Raw genomic sequence first — 22,802 nt, forward strand, 5'->3', positions numbered from 1 at the left:
AAATGAATCCAACCTGAACCCAAAGTCCTTTTAAATCCAACCTAACCCTTATAATTCGAGTTGAGTTCTTGGGTTGACGAGTTGGGTGTACACCCCTATTTATAGATAAGTCGATCCTTCATAATTACAACTGAGTTAGAAGTGCATTTCTCTCGTAATTACATATTTCTCCCGTAATACGACTTGTTCTCTAGTAAACGATTAAATTATGATCCAACCCTAAACAAAAATTCCTTTTGAGTAGGGAACTCCATTGTTCAAGTCATGAATGGAACTACTCATCTAATTTTCCTATATCGAAAGAAGTTAGTTTTATCGGGTAACAAATGAATTCTATTTGAAATGTATTTTCTTTTTAAAAGCAAAATATTGATAAGGAAGTATATATGGACAATCATTATAATATTTTAAGATAACAATGAGTTTGTAATCTATTTAATGTATATAATAATCCTCAATATTAATGGAGAAAATTTGATTTTTTGATATGGAGTCATTTCAAAGGATATGTTGAATTCAAAAGAAAACATTACATATGAATGAGAAGAGTTCAACAATACAATCTTCATTCTTTTCTTTTAGTGCATAGGATCTTTTTCGGTAATTCTTTTCATCAAACGAGCCTCTTCTTAACTCTTCTTTTATCCGTCTTATCGTTAAAGTAGTGGTGTTGCAAGAATGTCTAATCCAATCATTGTTTGATGGTCTAGAAACTACAAACATCATGTTTCGAAACACGAGTTTATTCGATCATTCAAGATTGAGTAACATCTTACTTCTTGAGTTCACCAAGCCACATAATGCCACTATTTAATACGAAGCTTTACAGAAAAACTAGGGTGGTAAAAATTATAAATTTAGGGATAATAGTATTTTTCATGCTCGGTATCAAAGTTGATAAGTTGTTAAATTTAAGAGTAATATGTATGGCTTCGTTCTAATCTTGGTATATATCGTCTTATTTTCTAATTCAGTCATGCATTTGAAGTTTGCATACTACTTACTACATATAAATTAATAGTGGAGTCAGCCTAATCCTAATAGTATCACAACACAAACGTAATACAAGAGGGAGCGACCTAAGAGACCCCACCAACCTAGTAAATGTAAGGAAGAATTAAGTGCTTCTAAGCCTTCCAAAGTTTGGAAATACAGATGTTGTAACACTTGAGCCTTGAATTTAAGTTTAAACTTCAAGAATTTTTTTAAAGAGTTTTAGAAGATGGATTTCAAGATGAATTAGAAGATAAAAATGGTTAAAAAAATTCTACAACTAAAAAGAAATAAAATAAATAATAATAATGGTCAAAGTCAACCCATAAGGGTAAAAAAGTCATTTTCCGTTACTAGTTAACATGTATCGTCTTGACTAATTGGTGAAGAAAAAGAAAAAAGAAAGAAAGAGGTAACCGCCGAAGACCTCGTCATTTAGGCACCTAAAGTCTGATTCTTGGAAGAGTTCTTTCACAAAACCTTCTCGAAACCGTGTGGAGATCAAGTGTGGATACTTGAATCGTTCCAGCCATCTTGAATTAAGGAAGAATGAGAAAAAACTTTTTAATTTTTATTCTCAATTTTTTATATATTGCTTTTTGAGAGATTTCAAATAAGTTTGGTGATGGAAGCCGAAGTTTAATTAGAAGTTGAAGTTGTGCAAACTTTAAGAAAGGTAAGAACATGATTTTTTTGCAAATTTTGAGTATGTTTATTTCCCTATGGTCAAGGAACAAGTTGATTAGTCTTGTAAGAGACTTCAATAAAATTTAAAGACATTAAAAAAATACCAAGAGAGTTTAATAAAATTTAAAGAAATTAAAAGAAAAAATTGATAAATTGATCAAAATCTAGAAAAAAAATACGTGCATCCCCAACAAAGGAGCATGTCAATCCCAAAAAAAGACGTGTTGCACAAGGAATGGAGAGACACATCGAAGGTTATGTGGTGACGCATGTTGAGAAAATTCAACCCGACCCAATAACTCGTATGTGACCTATTTCACCCATATTCGAGGATCTGAACCTACTTGGAGACACAAGTCCACTTGCATTACATGTCAGAATATCGTAAATCACAAAAAATCGTAAATCACAAAAAATCCTTATGTAGTGTCACAACCCGATTTTCGAGGTTTCAAAATTTGGATGGTGACTTAAAAAATAAAGCAAACACAAACAAAAATAAAATAAAATTAAAATAAAAAGAAAAGAGGTAAGTTGTTTCAAATTCTACAAAAGGAATACAAATATAAAAGAAAATAAAAACACTCCAAAATCTAAAGATGGATTGACACTCTAGAAAGATCCCCTCTACGACTGCACAGTGTCACGGTCATGCTTGTCCAAGGTATGTTGCCCATGGCCGCATGCCCATGACAAACCCAACCCTTCATGTCTTTTCATATTCTAGTGTTTTACTTTTATATTTCTAGGAATTATGATGTTTCAGAAATATCATGTTTAGGGTTGTCAGACATGAAATGCCTCAGAATGTACTATAGGAGGATACGACTAGTTGTCAACTTCTCCCTACCCAAGGTTATATACCATAAGCCGTTGTTATTTCTCTCTTGCTTGCTTATATAACGTCTCTTTCGAAAATCTCTCTTTCGAAAATCTCTCTTTACCCTTGTTTTCTAAAACCTTCTCTTAAAATCGAGGCCAAAGGCTTGAGCATATGTCGCTTGGCTGTAGGCGACACAAGAACGAATTGGCTTAGCTCACTTGTCGTTGGAAAATGAGTGTCGCACACTCGCAAGTCCGCTACCATTAAAAGTGTGATTGTGACAAGTGGTATCAGAGCTTTGTAAGCTCCGTGAAAATAGCAAAGACTGGAAACATGTCGACGACAAAGTTGACACCCAAATCCCAAGCCGACCGGCTTACTTTAATAGAGGAGGAAATGCTATTCCTCAAAGAAGTCCCTGACACCATCCGCTTCCTGGAAGCACGGGTGAAGAATTGAGTGGAAAAGTCGTAGAGATCGACGCAATAGGTAACTGCCTGGATGGGTTGCCAATCGCAGAACTGATATTTTGGGTGACCTCACTCGAAGAAAAAGTTGCTCTTACGAGCAACCCAAGACTGTCTGGTAGCCCCGATAGCTCTGTCGCGCACAAGGAGGGACGTGGCGAAGAGTTCGACGTGCTACAAAATACAATGATGAGTTTGTTCAATGGATTAGCTGACGAATTCAGAACAACAATCGATGACATGCAAGAAAAGATGTCCACCATGAACACCCGAATCGAGGTGACCATGAAAGACGTGTAGAATGTCTCGGCTAGGCAAACTAACACAAGGTCTAACAAACTGAAGTTCCCAGATCCTAGACCTTTCAAAGGGAATCAGGATGCCAAAGAGTTGGAGAACTTCATCTTTAATGTCGAACAATACTTCAAAGCCACACTGGCTTGTACCGACGACATGAAAGTGACAGTAGCATCGATGTATCTCATAGACGACGCCAAACTTTAGTGGCGTACGAAGGTACAAGACAGCGAGAGTGGATTGTGCACCATAGACTCGTGGGAAGACCTCAAGAGAGAGTTGAGGGACCTATTCCTCCCCGAAAACGTAGATCATTTAGCAATGGAAAAACTAATAGCCCTAAAGCAAACGGGAAGCATAAGGGGCTATGTCAGACAATTTTCGACCCTGATGCTAGATATTAGGGGCACATCAGAGAACGACAAAGTGTTCTTCTTTATAAATGGGTTACAACAGTGGGCCAAGACAAAAGTACAAGACAAAACTTCATCTCCAAGATCTTCCTTTTTGTGATTCTGTCACAATTGTCTTGTGGGTGCCTCTTGAAAGAACGAGAGTATATCGAGAATGACTATATGACTTATTGATACTTATTTGTAGGACTTAGGCAAAATATTAGTGAATTTTAAAATATTATTTTTAATTTACCATGTTAAAAATTCTTATTTTTATTTAAAACATGTATTCAAATATATATTTTATGAATTTCATACATTTTTTAAAATTTTAATATTTAATATATTAAATACAATAAATACATTTTAATACTTTTAATACTTCAAATCATGTATATTCTTTTCCTCTCTACTTAATAATATCAAATGTATTAAATATTAATTTGAGCCTTTCAATTTTTCTTTCTTTCAACTAAATTTACCTTTTAATGTTAATAATGGAGACCTTAGGACCCACCAGTACAAAGTACCATGAAAAAAAAAAAACTTTAATCAATTAATTTTCATCCATTAATACCTATATTTGAACTCTTATGAATGTTAGGATAAGTTGTGTTTATGAATATAAGCATTACTGGCAAATCAATCATTACGAGGCGTTCGTAATTGCACTAAGTCAATAGTTTATTTTACATTTGTAATTAAATCTTCTATCTAAGTATCATTTATTCTCTAACGAACAATTTGGATATTATCTAACCAAATAAATAAATAAATAAATAAATTTTGGATCAAATTAATTTATTCATGATGAATGTCCTTTTGTGAGGCTCGAGAAGAGGCGAAGGTCATGTTAGCTACAATGCATCTAGTTGACGATGCAAAGTTTTGGTGGAAATCCAAGTACATGAACATTCAAGATGGTCGATGTATCGTGGACACTTAGAAGAGTTTAAAACAAGAATTCCGCTAACAGTTCTTCCCAAAGAATATCAAGATAAAAGCAAAAAAATAAAAATAAAAATAAAATAATAATAATAATGATAGACTATGTTAGGTGGGTTTCTCGGCTTATGTTGGATACTCGTGACATGTCTCAGAAAGACAAGGTCTCACTTTTGTTGAGGGGCTTTAATCATAGACCAAGGCCAAGCTTTAGGAACAAAGAGTCAAAAACCTTTCCATAGCCTATGCTATAGGCGAACGACTATTTGACCTTAGCAATGATTAATCTCACGATAAAAGGCAGAACTAGACTTCCGTAAGTGGTGGTAATAAAAATTACTGACCCAACTACCCAAAATAAGAGGAGGTAAAAAATTGATGGCAAATGAGAGAAATACAAAGGACCTCACAACATTATGATTGATGTCCCTTGGTTCATATCATTGAAGTATATTGTATGATTATTTTCTTCGAAGTATATTGTATGATTGATGTCTTTTGTTCATATCATTCTCCACTTCTTCAAGAGGATTCGTCCTTGAATGTATTTTTGAAACTTTGTTCCAAAAAATATGTTAGGGAAATACAAAGGACCTCATAACACTCTCTCACTGAGTATACACTCTCGAAATTTTAGGCCACTCTTTTTAGACTCATTTACACAAATGAAGCTTTCATTCTCACCTCTCAAAATTTTAAATAGAGCCAAGATTCGATTTTAAACTCTGGATCGATTAAAAACTAAGATAAAAATAAATAAAAATCAAATTGAGAAAAAAAAAAACGCAAAGGAAACATATATTCGATCTTGAACCTAAAGTTCTGATACCAAATGATATAGAAATCAATCCGATGGAAAGGACTGATGTCAAATGATAAGAAAATCACTACAAGAGAGTACGATTCAGATTATCTTGTTGATCGAATATCTCAAGGCAAGAACATTGTTTGAGATTCGAATCACTCCACAAAAAAAATCGATCATATCTAGTTTAAATGATTCTTGTTGATTAAATATTTCAACGCAAAAACACTTCTTTGAGATTCGAATCACTCCACAGGCAAGATTGATCATGTCGAGGTTGAATGATTCTACATGCAACCTAAACTATATCGAATTGGATAGAAACTCAGCCATTGGCTAAAGACAGCACAAATGCTCCTTACTATATTTTCCAAATCTACTTACAAATACAACCTACATGACTTTATATAGCTTAAAAATGAAACTATTAAAGACATTCTAAGAGTTTGTAACATTGATTTATGGTCATAATTAACCTTATAATGTAAGGACCATAATTAACTATTATGTAATTGTAACCTAAAGTAAATAAAAAATCTTAAAATATATGGATGAAATACAATAACTCTAAATTACTCTAAATTGTAATCTACCCAAAAATTATAACATGAAATTTCATTCTTTTTCAATTTGGCATGAGTTGAAATATCTTTGGATAATTTCAACCATATTTTCTTCGTATCTCCATTGAAGTATATTGTTTGATTGATGTCTCTAGGTTCATATTAGCATTTCTATTTTAATATTTTCCTTGATTTTATTTAAATTTACTTTGAATATTTATTTTGTATTGTTTTAAGACCCTTTCGTAAACGTATAAGTCCATGACATTGTTTTATGAAGTCGTTTTAAATGAAAGTTTCCACATAAAAAAGTTATATGCCATGCAGATGGTAACAACTCTAGGTCAATAGAAAACTAGGATCGTTACACCATTCAAATTTTTTGCCCCACTTTATGGTTTCGTTGGACCTTAGCTGAGGTTCACCTTCGCCAATCGAATACAACTTGTGTAGAATGTAAGTTTGGTCGATCACACATGCCACTCATGCATACATGATCATTCGTCTGCGACTCTCGATGACTTACCTCTCCACTAGATCAAATCATCGGCCTTGACTTTGCCTCTACTCTAGGTCAAGATCTCTCGTGTGCAATGCTGCATCTCATCATCATTTTGGTTACCTCGGCAGACCTATACATCTTGAGGTCGTCCCACGTCTTGAGAAAGCTCAACCATTTTGAATTGCTCGAACATTATATTGAAACCGACCCATGTGTCAGTCATTTCATCGAGATAACCCAAACATCCATCCATCTTGGTTCTAATTGAGGCATGAACCCATGTGTGTGCATATCCAACCTATGACACATGGGCTTGGATGCAATGTTGGCACAATCGTGTTGTCTGACACTATTCTTGAAAGACTCATTTTTAAGAAAGTCACTTGAGACGCTCATCTCGTAACACACATACTATGACACACGTATGTGTTAAAAGGTAGCTCGCTTAGACCACAGAGCCCAAGGGTGATGGAGAGCTGACACAATGTCTTCTCCTATAGAACATTTTGATGCATTTCAAATCTTTCTAGAGTATACATAATTTTTTCATGTCATACGACCCCATGGAGCATCTGTCGGATATCTGATTGACACCAAATTTAGTTAGCTTTCATCTTTCATATAGACGAACATAACACCAGAGCCGCCTATTGAACCTCATATCAAAACCCAAACTTTTAAGGTTATGGCCTAGAGGCCTACTCGACTCTCTCTGAGCTTGTCTTCAATACTCATGTCACCTCATTCTCTTCAACCTTGCTTATGTCTCAACTTGGCTTTAATGCACACTCTTCTTGGTGTGTTGGATGATGTACTGCTCTCCTTGGCCGCATCATGATACTTATCTGTCCTAGCCCTTACATGGCTTAATGAGTACCATTTGAGGGTCGCCACATTCTCTATCAACATTTGAGAGTCAACCTATGGTCTTCGTAGAGAGGTTGTGGCACGTGGCTACTCGGGTGTGAAAACATGTATAATCTCCACCTTTTGATCCGTTCCACCTCCATTTCTCTTTTTTTTTCATCCCAATTTCGATACGACCTTAATTTCACTTGAATTATAATAACCAGTGAGTTTTCAAGAAATATAAAGCATTCAATGAGAAAAAATGTAAGCGAAAAAGGCACGATTCATTTAGATAGACAGCTACATAGACTTTAGACAAATAATACGTAGATTGTTAGGACGTGTTAGAATGTGAGCATATCTTACATTTGTTGGCTAGAATATACATGTTTAGGACTCAAATAGGCAATTTTGGATAAGGGTACATGTATGTTATAAACTGTTACAAAAATTTCCTTAGTATGACAATTATTGATGGATGCCTATTTAATGCTTTCCATTGGCTAGAAATGAGGGAGAAAAATGTGTGATCTGTGCTCCAGGTGTTCGATAGATATTATCACCCCATTGAGCATGTTTGATTGTGTGTAAATTGTGTGTTAGCTTCAGATAATTACTTGTATGTTTTTAGACTATGAAATTTTGTGCTTAGGTGATTGATAAAAATATCTCTCTAATAAGCATGCATGAATGTTTAGATTATAACTTCTATGCTTTAGGTGATCGAAAAAATATCTCCATATCAAATCATGTATGAGTCAAGTTAATTTTAGGGTGCTAGAGTTAGAGCAGTTTTAGAGTTAACCGAGGTCGATACATTTTCGGTAGACTAAGCACCATAGGATCGTAAAGGATGATCAAAGGAATAGATCTTAATGCATTTGGAGGTTGAATTAGCCTCAAGGAGTTAGTCCTAAACGTTCTAAAAATGAGAGACGAGATGTAAACCGCTAAAGGCCCAAAGAACCTAATAGACTTTCACAGCAAGGATGACTAAGAAAGTTCGAAGGATAGACTGTGGGGTGAACGCTGTCACTAGAATCTCTAAAACCATTTAAGTGTAGAAACGGATCAAGGCATAAATCGCAATTTCGTAAACTAATCTTGAGGAGGGAATTGGAAGTACATAGGAAGTAAGCTCTTTTATTGTCCTACATATAAATGAAAAGTTTTGACCAAAATAGACTCGTGTAATAGAATAGTTCATCATAAAACGAGTGAGAAATTGGCGATGAAGTGGAATGAAGACTCTTGGTCTAATATATAGATAGATCCAAACCTGGCTTTATTCTCTAATATTAATTTTTTTTAATATATTAAATTTGTAAATGTTTTAAAAAATATCCTGCTGTCGAAATACCTGAGATTTGAAGCCAAACCCAATGTTTGTCGACATCTCTTCCAAAACAAAAATTTTCCACCACACATAGGCTGTCCTCTCCGTTACATCTCCAGCATCTAGGTATTTTCCACCACACAGGCTGTCCTCTCCGTCACATCTCCAGCATCTAGGTTATCCTCTCCTCCTCGAAGAAAATTGGCTTCCAAAAGAGTTTAAAATTGATAAAGGTAACGACTCAGACCCATTGGTAGCAGATATTGTTTTCTTTAGCCTCTCCCTTTCAGATTTTTTTTCAAGGCTTTAAAACACACCTGTTCGGGAAAGGTTTCTATATCTTTATAGAGTGTTTCGTTCTCCTCCCAACTAATGTGGGATATAACAGTCCACCTTTTCAGTCTAAAACTATGGTGATCCATTCGACGTGATTTGTCAAATGGTCAAACTGACGATTTTCTGAAATCGTGTGAATAAGAAAAACGGTAAAACTGAGGTTTTATCTAACAATCTCCTCCTAAACCCTGTAGTATATCTACCTTACTATTTGAACTCCGATCTTTGAGCGTAGTTCTTCAAATTTCACCCGCGCCAGGGACTTGGTGAAGATGTCTCCAAGTTGTTCTTCTGTTCGGATGTAATCAATTTTGATGAGCCCTCGATCTGCACATTCTCGAATGTAGTGGAATCTGATTTCTATGTGCTTGCTTCGTTCATGCAAAATTGGATTTTTGATCAGGGAGATCGTAGCTTTGTTGACTACGTATAGCATTGGTGGATCACTTTCTCTCTCGATGAGTTCTTCCATTAGTCGCGCAAGCCAGATCCCTTGTGTTGCTGCCATCGAAGCGGCGATGTATTCTGCTTCACAGGAAGACAAAGCAACTACCTTCTGTTTTGTTGATTGCCAGCAGATTGCGCCGACTGAGAGAAAGTAGATCATTCCGCTAGTGCTCTTACGATCATCAACGTCACCGGCCATGTCACTATCACTGTAGCCAACTAGCTTGAGTTTCTCCTTTCCGCTCCCTGCGCAGTATCTTACACCCCAGCCTCTGGTTCCGGCTACATAGCGCAGGATGCGCTTGACAGCCACTAAATGCTCCTCCCTAGGTGCTTCCATAAACCGGCTCACATATCCAACAGAATAAGCAAGATCAGGACGAGAGTTTACCAGATAGCGCAGACTCCCGATAATGCTGCGGTAATTGGTGGAGTCGACTGTCGTCGTAGTGCCAGCCTTCCTTAGTTGGAGTCGGGCCTCCATTGGCGTCCTTGTAGGATTACTGTCCACAAGTCCAGTTGTGTCCAGCAGCTTCTTTGCGTATGCACTTTGGCAGATGGAGATGCCGGTTGAATTCTGTTGCACTTCGATGCCGAGATAATAGCTGAGCACGCCGAGATCGCTCATCTCGAAGTTTTTCGACATCTCCTTTTTGAACCTTCCGAGGACTTCCATGTCACCTCCAGTGATTATGAGGTCGTCGACGTACACTCCCACGATTAGTCGCTTCTTGTCATGGCCGTGCGTGTACATGCCATGCTCAGAGGCGCAACGTTTGAATTTCAGTGACAGTAAGGTACTGTCGAGCTTCGCGTTCCAGGCTCGTGGAGCTTGTCGAAGTCCGTAGAGTGCCTTGTGCAGGCGCAATACTTTATTGGGGTTGTTGTTATCCAGGAAGCCAGGTGGTTGTCGGACATAAACAGTCTCCTTCAGCTCTCCGTTAAGGAAAGCAGACTTTACGTCCATATGGTGAACCTCCCAAGAGTAATGTGCTGCAATTGCAAGTAAGAAACGGACGGATTCTAACCTTGCCACTGGCGCAAATACCTCTTCGAAGTCCACTCCTTGCTTCTGGACGTAGCCCTTCGCCACCAGACGGGCCTTGTGTTTCACAACTTCTCCTTTTTCGTTGCGCTTCAGTTTGAAGACCCATTTGAGCCCTATGACTTGGTGTCCCGGCGGCATATCCTCCAGACTCCACGTCTGAATTTCGGTGATGGATGTCATCTCCTCCTGCATTGCCTTCAGCCAGCACGGGTTCTTTTCTGCTTCGGCGAAGGTGTTCGGTTCATCTGCACTGATGGCATGTAGTTCGGCCACTTCTTCGAGCTCGCGCACTGCCAGTCCAGGTGGTTCACCTCCTCCTACTAGGTCGTCCATCCTCCGGTACCTGGCCTCCAGATCAGTATCGTGATCGGCATCCAGCGTCGAATCCGCAGTCCGTGGTGTTGCGAATTCCACTGGTTCAGGGGTTGCACCTGCTGGCGGTGGTGACCGCTGCTGATGCTGGGCTCCTTCTTCTTCCGGCTCGGTGACGAGGTACTTCACCGTAAATTGATTTGGATTATGATCTGCCTCGATCACGTCATTCCACTGCCAGAAGGTGCTTTCGTCGAAGACGACGTCGCGAGACACGTGAGCTCGCCCCCCTATAGGATCATATAGTCTGTACGCCTTGCTCCCGGGTTCATAGCCGATAAAAACGACCTTCAGCCCCCTAGGATCGAGCTTGGCGAGGTGGGGACGTGTTACCTTCATGTATGCGAAGCAGCCGAACACGCGAAAATGATGTACCGCTGGTTTTTTGTTGTACCAGGCCTCATATAGTGTCTTCTCGTTAAGGCTTCAAGTTGGTGACCGATTGAGGAGATAGATGGCCGTCATTACTGCCTCTCCCCAGAATCTCCCAGGCATCCCGGCCGCCACCAACAATGACCTTGCTGTCCCGACGATGGTCTGATTCCGACGTTCCACCACTCCGTTCTGTTGGGGGGAGTAGGGCGCCGTTGTATGCCGTTTTCGTCACAGTACTTACCGAAACTTGTCGAGGTGAATTCTTCGCCTCGGTCTGTGCGCAGCACTCGCATCTTCTTCTCACATTCGGCCTTCGCTCGCGCTTTAATGCACTTAACCGCCTCTGCCGCCTCACTTTTCTCTTGCAGCAGGGTCAGCCACATGAAGCGGCTTTTGTCATCGACTAACAGGAGGAAGAGACTCTTACCGCCTGGGGTCGCCGGCTTGATGGGCCCGCAGATATCGCCGTGTACAAGCTCCAACGGCTCATCGGCTCGATAGGATGTTCGAGACGGAAAGGGTGTGCGCCTCTGTTTGCCGATGAGGCACCCGTCGCACAGCTTGTTCACGCCTTTGATTGCTGGCAAACCGTGCACTAACTCCTCCTTCTGTAGTTTTTCTAGAGCAGGAAAGTTTAAATGCCCGTACCTTGCGTGCCACCTCCAAGATACCTCTTCGGTCTTGGCCGAGAGACTGACAGGTTGCTCTATCTGTAACTCCAGGATGTAAAGACGGTTTGTCATGCGCCTTGCCTGTGTGAGCAGCCGTCGTTGATTATCGCAAATTTTGAGTAATCCGCGCTCGATGGAGATGAAACAACCTGTCTCATCGAGTTGACCCAGGCTCACAAGGTTAGCCTTGAGCCTCGGGATGAAGTAGACGTCGGTCAGCTTGGGATGCTCGCCTCCCTTGCTGGCGAATAAGATGGTGCCGCGTCCTTCGATCTCGACGACGGATCCGTCGCCGAATTTCACCGTCCCGCGGATCCCCGAGTCGAGTTCGGAGAATGCAGATCTAGCCCCGGTCATATGGTTTGTTGCCCCTGTGTCTAGGATCCATCGCCGGTCCTTGTGTTGCTCGTCCCGCTCGCTGATCTGAGCGAACACTCGCTCCTCCTCCAGTTGAATTGGCTCCCTAGCTGGTGCCACCTTTGCTACGCCCAGCTGGAGCTCTTTCTCGAGTTCAACATCGTTGTTGATTACCTCCATTTCCGTGGATTTGGAATCGACAATGGGGACACATGCACTTACCATGAAGAGAGCTGGCTCGCCCCCCTCGGATTGAGCCACATGGGCCTTTTCGGCCTTCTCCTTGTTCCTAAGCTTGCTCCAGCAATTCCTGCTTAGGTGTCCTCTCTTCCCACAGTTCGAGCAGATTGGCCTGCCATTGGTCGACTTCTTCTTTTGATTCCCATCTTTCCCGCGCATGCGCCCGTGGGAGATCCATGGCTTCTTACCGTCTTTGCGGCTGGAGGAGGACCCGTTGCTCTCGCCGGTGTTGTCATGGAGCTTTAGACGTGCAAGCCATTCCTCCTCAGTGAGGAGTAGACGACCCCACTTGTCGACAGCTGAAATGGTATTTTTCTTCCGCTGCTCGACGTTACGCAGTCTTCCGGTCACCTCTTCTACCGTTAGGTCGTTCACGTCAAGCAATGTCTCGATTGAAATCGCAACTTGCTCGAGGTGATCAGGGACAACCTGCAGCATCTTCTTCACGATTTCTGTCTCGCTGATGCTGCCACCGAGTGTGGTGATGTTGTTGGCGAGCCCCGTGATCCGCATTGAAAAATCATCGACGGATTCACCGTCCTTAAAGTGGATCTTCGAGAGCTCCTTCCGCAACTGCTCGATGTTGGATTCCCGCACTCGCTGTACACCGACCCGACGGGATTCTCGCCAAAATTGGCTCCTTCGCCCAATGTGGCGACTCTTCCGACTGCCCTTCTCGCCAAAATTGGCTCCTTCGCCCAATGTGGCGACTCTTCCGGCTTCAACATTGTCTTTGTCCCTTGCTCTAGGTTTCCCCTTCTACTTCTTGGGGTTAGAAATATTCTCACCAGAGCCAAGGCAGCATCGTCGCGAAGCGACAATCCCTCTTCATGGGTTAGACATATTCTCGCCGAAGCCAAGGCAACATCGCCGCTGAGCGGCGATCCCTCTGCAATTTTTGATGGCCAAGAAAGTGTTTCTCTATGCCTCCTCTGAACTAGGTTGCTGACATTTTCACGAAAAGTGTTTCTCAACCTCTTTGAATTTTTTAGATTCAAGCTTCATGTTCGTTTAAATCCGACGCTTAGCTTGCGGTGGGGTGTTAAGAATATTTAGTAATAAATTATAGTTTACTATATATATTATATTTGATATTTTATTATAAGGCAAATATCTAATATTTGCCTTATTACCATAGGTATCTTTCCATTTATTGTTATTTTTATTTATTACTATTTTCATATCCTTGTAATTTATTTGATTATAAATAAGATAACTTTCACACCATTTAGGTGTGGTGGATTAATCAAACATTCACAATCTTCATATTGATACATGCATTGAGCCATTCTAGCAAAATTTTTAGCTATCTCGATGACAACGTGAGGAAAGATTGAATTCTCGACCTCAACCGTATTTAACATTTTCCATGTCTCATCAATCAAACTCTTTATATGTTCACGAGTATTATTTTCTGAAGCTCCTGTATCATTCATATAACATTATATTGATTTTGGAACATTACCTATCTCTAGTTCAACCTGAATAAAATGTCCATCCTAAAATCATGTTATTAAATAAATGTTCCAAAATGTTAAATTAAATAATCTATTCTGAATTTCATTAACTCAAAGATGCTTATCTACTCGTATACATAGGTTTTAATTACTTTAATAAAAAAAAATGTTTGCTTTAATGATGATAGCAAGATTTATTATTCACATACCGTTGATGTTCCAAGATCATCAACAAGTCGCATAATTATGGAAGAACAATGAATTATATCAATATGTTCTTTCAAGCTCTCATTGTCTTGGAGCATTGGAGATGTCACCCAAACATATGCATGAACAGATATAATTGATCCTCCTATTGAAATCCATGCATTGTCTAAATATTCTTCTAATGTTGGTTTATAACCGGTGTGATACCACTTAGCCTCCAACATATAAGATTGGCACAAATCTACCCACTCTAAAATTAAATTTGATATAAAGTAAATTACATAGTAATTTTAAAAGTTAAATTTTTCTTATCATAATCAAATTCTTACCGTTTCCTTAAGGTATTAGATCACATTAATTCCTTTGTCTTTTAGTGCATCAAAAGTCATCTCGTTTATAGAATTGTGGAGACCAAAAAAACATATTTTCATATAGTCAGGAAGCTGGTCCACTGCATCAACATTCCACCTAAAATCATAATTTAGAAGAGTTAAATATTAATATATTTTCTAAAATAAAAGCAAAGAGAACTTACCTCTCAATGGCATCGGTAAAAAGCTCGAGTTCATCTAATGTACCATAGACATTAACTTTTGTTGTCATTCTTCGAAAATAGGATAGCTTGAGTTCAAATCCAACACCCACTTTCCAAAAGAAATTTTCCATCAATCTATCTCTTGCAAAGCTCATTTTTTCGCCAAATCGAGTGCTCCTCCACCAACTGTTCTCAAATACAAGAATGCATATTAAAAGTATTAATATAATTAAATTTACTACATTGTATTAAGCCATCCCTAATAGAAATATAGCCCAAATGGATATATCGACCAACTCCATGAATGAATTAGTTTGGGATTGTATCAAGTCTAAATCAAGTTTAGGGTTGACTTTTTAGAAAAATTAGAAAAATGTATGTTAAAGTATTTTTTTTTCTATTAAAAAATAAAAATTTCTACTATCTATAGATTTTTTCTTAAAAATAAATTGGTAATTTAAAATAAAGTTTTGAGAGATGAGAACCACAAAACCATTTTTTTTTCTAAGCTCAAAATATGTTTACATATTTCAGATCTTTTTGATGGACAGATTGCACTCGATTAAAATCTAATTTAGCAATTTCGAGAATAATAGGGTTCATATCCACTTTTCTCTCGTAGATATCAATGAACTATCTTGCATTCAATTTTGATATTCGCCAATGTAAGGGAAACTCCCACACATGTCTAATAATGGATGCTTCATATTCATTCTTGCACGATCTCATGTACTTTTCCAAATAATTTATTGTAAACTGTTTTGCTTCCTCTAAAATATTCTCACCTTTAATACATAAGAATGAAGTTTCATAGATAACCTTCTATTTAAATCTTGATAGAGTCTTAGTGGTAAAGTTGTTCTTTTCATCCTTGAAGGAAAACCTCTATCATTTCCATATAAAAAAAATTGTTAAAATTAATGAATTCGCATTGTCTAATAAATTTTCACATATATGTAGATTTGACATCTTCCAAATTGTTATTAATGTTGATACCTTTCTCTCGACAAAATATATATATATATATATGAAGTGTTGAAAAATATATATGAAGTGTTGAAGAACATTAATACCTTGCGAAACATTGAATTCATGTTGTCTTAAAAGTCTAAATTCAAGTGATGTGGTATACAGATTATTCTTTTTCCAATCATCCTTTCATAACTATTCTCATATATATTTTTCAACACATCATTTATCTCATTCTCAAAATGGTATGAGATTCCAAGTCATTGTAACATATCAATCAACTCGAGTTGCTTTAGCGGATCGCCTATTATTTGGTTTATGATCACATCTACCTCTTCTTTAGCTCATTGAAGCGTTCTACATATATTTCTCCTTAAACACAAGATATCATGCTAACTCTTTTTAACATTTGATGCTAAACAAAGTAAACAACTCATTTAAAGATTTATATCATTCATACCTTAAATTCACGGTTTAATGATTGAATGTACTCATGTTTTCAAATAGGAGGCTTGTAATTTCCCGATCACCGTACAATGGTTTGATTTGACTTTCTTGCATTGCTGTTTACTTTTACGATAGGAGAGATCAATGAAGAGTTGAGATCAAAATACACCCATTTGAGGAAAGGGTTCGTGGTAAAAGAAGTGAGAAACGGGTGAAGAGCAAGATGAATCGAGCCTTTGTTGGTAGCCTAATATATATAGATGATCCAAACATGGGTTTATTCTCCAATATTACTTTTTTTAATTTATAAAAATTGTCACATGGAACATCAAATCTTAATTTTTAAATGGCTTAAAAAATTGCGAATTTTTTTCCACCAAATACCTAAGATTTGAAGCGAACCCATTGCTTGTTGTCACATCTCTTCCACCACATATAGGCTGTCCTCTCCACAACATCTCCGCCACCCAATGTAGTTAGAGAACATGAAGAATAGAGGGAATAGAAGAGAGAAGGCATTTGTGACAAGACACGTTATGCTGCAAGCCAAACCCATAGCTTGTCCTCTCCTGCTCAATTCATTCCATTTTTCCACTCCAACAAGCATGTTGAATGTGGTTTATGTAATATGGGGTGGTTGTTGCTTATACATTTCTTCCTTCAAAGAGAATCTTAGTTATCATGCTCATAACTTTGGAACATAAAGTGCAGACCTGTTAAGGATGATAAGATTCAGTTAGAAATAATTAAAAACAAATTCTTTAAAAGAAAATCTTATTATTTCTACTCTAATAAGTTGCTACTAATATGCATGACTTCGTTAAAAATCGCAGAAAAGTCTTTTAAATCATCTCAAAACAATGTCATAAACTTATGTGTTCATAGTTAAAACAATTATAGCAGAAAAACAAACCACTTGAAATGTACATAATAAAGAGAAATTGAAACAATTGTCTTATCTAACTTATGGCCTACAAATAACATGAATGCTTCTACCCTAATTCCAGTCTCATAGTCATCATCACAAAATTTTCATCGATGCAGAGGTACACTGCATTTGCCTGAAAAGTAGAAATAGCACGTGATTTAAGTATTGTAAGAAATACTTAATAAGTGATCTCATTACCGGAGTAAGAAAATGCAATCACATCCAATCGTGTTTGGGACCTATTATTAAACATTATTCCATGACCTTGGTTTCATTTTCAAACAGAATTGGGTGGGTGTGCTGTGACACCTAGACTAGGTCATAGTTTCAAAACCTTTTGGTCTTCGTCTTTGAGTCACGGTTTGAGATTCGAAGACTCTAAAATAAGCCTCGACTCGAACTAGGCCTACACATGCGACAACTTTCTGTTGCACCACATGTCACAGTCCGACGCAAAATCCCTTCGGCTCAGTAGGCTTAAATGGCTCAGCTTCGGCTCCGACACGACTTCTCGTCTCCGGTGCGGCTTCTCGGCCTGGGAATCTATTTTTGGACAATTTTATACTGTTTCGATCCTCCCGGACCTATTTTTGGCCTTGATTAAGGTAAATAAGATCATTTTAATGCCGTTTTTCACAATTTCTAGTTGAATTTATGATTATTATTGTGAAATACTAACAAAAGCGATGAATGATCCAATAGAAACCGACGACCGGTGATAATGTGAGATGCTTTTGTGGAGTGGGAGCTTAAGTTAATTTAATTAGGGAGTAGGCTGGCTCACACAAACTAATTAAGTAGCCCTACCATCATTAGGTTATAAAATATATGTTGTATGTTGGCACGTGATCGTCGATTCGCACGTGTCATAAATTGTATATGGATAAAAATAACGTATTTCATTTAGCCTCGTCATGCCTACTCTCACTAGTTATTTCGGTATTCTACTAGTTGTTTTAACTCTAACCTCAGCTCTATTTATCGGTATGAACAAGATACGACTTATTTGATTGAAATTAATTGAATGTACAATTAAAAAAAAAGAAACGTTTCTGTGGTATTCCATATATTCTACATATTGTAGAGTTCTTTCCCTTGTCAATTCAATTTCCAATTCCTGGTCATTGAGATTCATGGGCAATACCGATTAATATTTTAAGGATAGATATTACCTCTCCTTTTCCTCGTTCAACTAAATTGAAATGATTGAAGTTTTTCTATTTGGAATCGTATTAGATCTAATTCCTATTACTTTGGCTGGATTATTTGTAACCGCATATTTACAATACAGATGGAGGATCAGTTGGACCTTTGATTAATTAAAAGTTCTTTTTTTGATGTATGTTGAGTCCATTATGGATTAATATGTAAATGTTATGCGATATGAACGTTAGACTGTTTTTGGATGAATTGTTATGATTTCTGATGTTATGTATTATGTTATGCTCGGATTGCATTGTGTGACTGTTATGATACGTACGGTATGATATGCATGCTATGAACTGTTATGTCTGGAAGCATGAAAAATGTTACATTATGTCGTGTGAATTTCATGAATTACATGATATTGATGACATGAAAAACGATAAAAAAAACATGAATTATAATCCCTGAAGATGCATGAATGATATTATGACTGATATGAGAAACGTTATGATATGAATAAATTGATAGCATGTAACGACCCTAAATTTCTACATATTCAGAGTCATTACTAACGTCTCATGCTCATCTATAATGAGGAAATATAACTCTTATATGAACCTCATTTATAATGTAAACATAAAAAAAAATGTTTAAAACAACTTCTTTTCTGGAAAACACACGGTCTTACGTGTTTAAATACGAAATACTAACATTTAGAGAAAATAAAAACAAATACAAAATAGTTTAAACAATGAAATGCAAAACAACCTATTCTAACTTAAGACTATGAATTTAAATATGAGTCTACACTATGCATGTGCCATAGTCTCTGCTCGCGATGCCGCCGTCCTCCGTACCATAGTATATCAAATGAATTACACATCCAAGTTGCCCGTTAGGATAGTACTATAGGAAAATAGACTGTTATAATAGATCCTGTCATTGCATTCACATGTTCTTGCATTATAACCCTGATAAGGGGTTGCATACTAAGTATTTTTAAAATACTCAAGTCTCGTGCTACTAAATTTTCAAATAAAGGAAAGACGCCCTCTGTAAGGCTGACAGAGGATCGCAACCCCGAGACCGCAACACATGCATAGGATAAATTTGCATTTTCTTTAGTAGTATAGGTTAGTGTAGGTTGAGTTGTATTTTTCAATTTAATAGTACAAGTTCGTTTAATCAAACTTTCATTTCCATTTGTACTATAGGTTAGTATAGGTTGAATTTGTATTCCCCTCAACAGTATATAGGTTAGTATAGAACATTTTATTTTTGTATTGTTTCATTTATTATTTTCTTTTGTATTTGTTTATCTTGAGGCAATAAATGAGGTATGAAATTAAAGTTTAGTGATGGGAAGGCCCAATAAAATTAGTTCCGCATTAAATATTCAAGAATAAATGTATAGTAGTAACCTTAGGTTAAGTAGAGAAATTTAGGGTCGTTACACTAGAGTTGGTCGAAGACTTGAGATATGAAGAAACACTAGTGAAGATCTTGGCTCGTGATGTAAAAGCTCTACATACGAGGGACATCACCTTTTTGTCAAAGTGTTGCGGAGAAATCATCAGATATAAAAAGCAATGTGGGAAGGAGATGATGAATTGAACGAGAAATACCTATAGTAGTTCTGAGAATTTAATACTTTCAAGAAAAAAATTTCTGATTAGAGGGGTATAATGTAATAGCAGCTGAAAAATAATGAATCTCGGTAAAACAATGATTTTAGTGCAATTTCAACCACCCATGCCTCCTCGATAAGCACTCCACCATCACACCTTCAATCACCCAACTCGTTCTTGCTTCCAATCTATAGCTCACAACACACTTCTAAGAGACTTCTGAGAGAGAGAAAGACAAGCACATATTGGCAAATCTGATTCATCGATGCGCTTCAAACCAAGATTTCAGTAGGGTTTAGGAGTGTTCAGGGTTAAAGTGCAAGTGTTTGGTGAACTAGTGACGGCCGAAATTGAGCACAAAGAGTCACTGGAGTTCAGATATGAGAAGAGAGGGAGATCAGGTTGCAGTTTTAGAGAGTCGGGTTGAGAAGACGAGTCTACAGGATGGATATTTAGGTCGGGTGGCCCCATGCCGGTGTAGGATCCAGCAGCCCAGGAACGCCTCGCCCCACACCACCCACGACCCAAAGAAATCACGTGCGCTGCAACCCGCGCGACCCCCAAATTCGGAGTCCATTCATCAACTCGAAACCCGTGTGCTAACCCAAGTTTATCAACTCCACTTTTGCGCACGTGTAGAGCTTGTGAAAGTTGATCTCCAGCCACGACTCAATTGCTGGCTCAGTCCTGTACTCTCGGCTCGCACTTCTGCCTGGTTGCTCAGCAGCTAGAGCTTAGATGATGCAGTATACATTTTTATACTGTTTTCTACCTTTTTCACCATTCTAAAGCTATTGACCTTATAGCTTTTTGAGAGCTTTTGAGGTGAGAGAGACTCCTATTTACTCAAAATAAATATTTTTGAGGTAAAAATGGGGAGTGATATAATATGTTTAGCTAAATGAAGTTTAATAATAAGTAGTAATTAGGTTAAATCGAGCTTTGAAGGACATTATTGGAGTCACCTATAAAATAGTTGGGGACTTCAGACAAGACCAAACAAGTAAGTAGCTTTATTGTTGGTTGTTCGAAAGAATTGTATGATGTACGATGACACATGCCCTGTGGCCCCTACATGCATCAAAATGCTATGTGTTTATCTATGTTATGTGATGACCTATGATGTCATGTTAGGTATGTATGCGTTGTCCTATTATATCATGATATGGATGATGTAAAATATTTTTTATGCTATGCTATGTCATGCCAAGTGAAGTCATATTATAGATCATGCTATACTATGATGATGCAATATGAAAGTCATGATGAGCACTATGAATACATGTCTCATATATGTACTATGACATGAATGGAAGGAAGAATAAAATGATTCTTATTATACGCTATGATTTTAAACCATGGAAGCCTATGTATGCCATGTGCATCAGGATACTTCCCTGTTATGTTATGTTAGTATGGATACATAATCTTCGATATTTATGTTCATCCTGATATCATGCGGGTCTTTCCCTCTATGGTATCCGACAACGCATCAGTGTGTTTAGTCCAACGAAGCTAGGCCCATGGGTACATATACGAGTCTGCCTCGTGGGTCTATGTGCACGTGTGTGGGCCTTATGTAGAGAAGTATCACACATCCAACCTAACTTGGACTAGAAAGAGCTCAAGGTCATGCTATGTTGCTCAAAAGAAAGTCACATGCTACCCTTATTTTTTAGATAAAGGTAAAACACTCTTACACAGATAACGATGAATGTTGAAATGACCATGGAAGTTAAGATAGAACAAAAGTATGCATTGTTTTGAACCGAAAATTATGTTAAGGCTTTGTCTTTTACATTGTTATTTTTATTTCTAGTTTTAAATTAAACATATAAGTTCATGTTTTTGTTTCAAAATTTTCATTAAATTTTCCGCATATGTTATTAAAGGCATGTATGTAACGATGTCTCGAATCTACGTATGAAAATTAGGGGTGTTACAAGCTACATTATGTATCTAGATGAACCAGGTTTTTAATAAATACTTATACAAGTTTGTTGTGGTGTATCTTGATGATATCGTTGTATGCAACGCCACCATGGAGGAACACAAAATACACTTATACCTAATCTTTGAAAAATTAAGGGAGAACCAGTTGTACATTAAAAGAAAGAAATGTGTTTTCCCAAAAAACTGTATCAACTTCCTTTGATACATCATCAAATGGGTTGCATGGAAATTGGTTGAATAAGTAGAGACATTACACCATCGTTTATTTCTTGGCGCCCTATCCCATGTCCATCTCCATATTGATACATGCATTGACCCATTCTAGCAAGATTTTTAGCTATCTGGATGAACACATGAGGAAGGATTGAATTCTTGACCTCAGCCGTATTTAACTTTTTCCATGTCTCATCAATCAAATTCTTTATATGTTCACGAGCATTATTCTCTGAAGCTCCTGTATCATTCATATAACATTGTATTGATTTTGGAACATCACCTCTCTCTAATTCATTCTGAATAAAATGTCGATTAGTAAATAAATGTTTCAAAATGTTAAACTGAATAATCTATATGGAATTTCATCAACTCGATGCTTATCTACATGCATATGTAGGTTTTAGTTATATTAATGAAAAAAAAAATGTTTACTTTTAATGATGATAACAAGATTTATTGGTGACATACCGTTGATGTTCCAAGATCATCAGCAAGTCGCAGAATTATGGAAGAACAACGAATTATATCAATATGTGCTTCCAAGCTCTCCATGTCTTGGAGCATTGGAGATGTCACGAAAACATATGCATGAACTAATATAACTGGTCCTCCTATTGAAATCCATGCATTGTCTAGATATTCTTCTAATGTTGGTTTATAATCTGTATGATACCACTTAGCCTCAAACATATAAGATTTGCACAAATCCACCCACTACGCACACAAAAAAAAAAAAAAAAAAAAAAAAAAAAAAAAAAAAAAAAAAAAAAAAAAAAAAAAAAAAAAAAAAAAAAAAAAAAAAAAAAAA

At 37.4% G+C, this 22,802-nt stretch overlaps 1 protein-coding gene and 1 pseudogene across 1 annotated transcript in view; both read right to left on the reverse strand.

The window, feature by feature from the left end:
* Positions 1–13,445: 13,445 nt before the first annotated feature.
* Positions 13,446–16,339, reverse strand: LOC111470326 (annotated as a pseudogene).
* Positions 16,340–21,973: 5,634 nt separating this feature from the next.
* The window catches only part of LOC111470418 (terpene synthase 10-like), a 3,309-nt gene continuing 2,480 nt past the window's right edge, over positions 21,974–22,802 (reverse strand). Inside the window, exons 6-7 of the mRNA XM_023115983.1 lie at positions 22,463–22,708; positions 21,974–22,290 (exon numbers count right to left, since the gene is read on the reverse strand). Of these exons, the coding sequence (XP_022971751.1) occupies positions 21,988–22,290; positions 22,463–22,708 (549 nt within the window). The 3' untranslated portion in view covers positions 21,974–21,987. The remainder of the gene's footprint in view (positions 22,291–22,462; positions 22,709–22,802) is intronic.

The sequence above is a fragment of the Cucurbita maxima genome, unplaced genomic scaffold (genome assembly GCF_002738345.1).
Source record: "Cucurbita maxima cultivar Rimu unplaced genomic scaffold, Cmax_1.0 Cma_Scf00044, whole genome shotgun sequence".
NCBI lineage: Eukaryota > Viridiplantae > Streptophyta > Magnoliopsida > Cucurbitales > Cucurbitaceae > Cucurbita > Cucurbita maxima.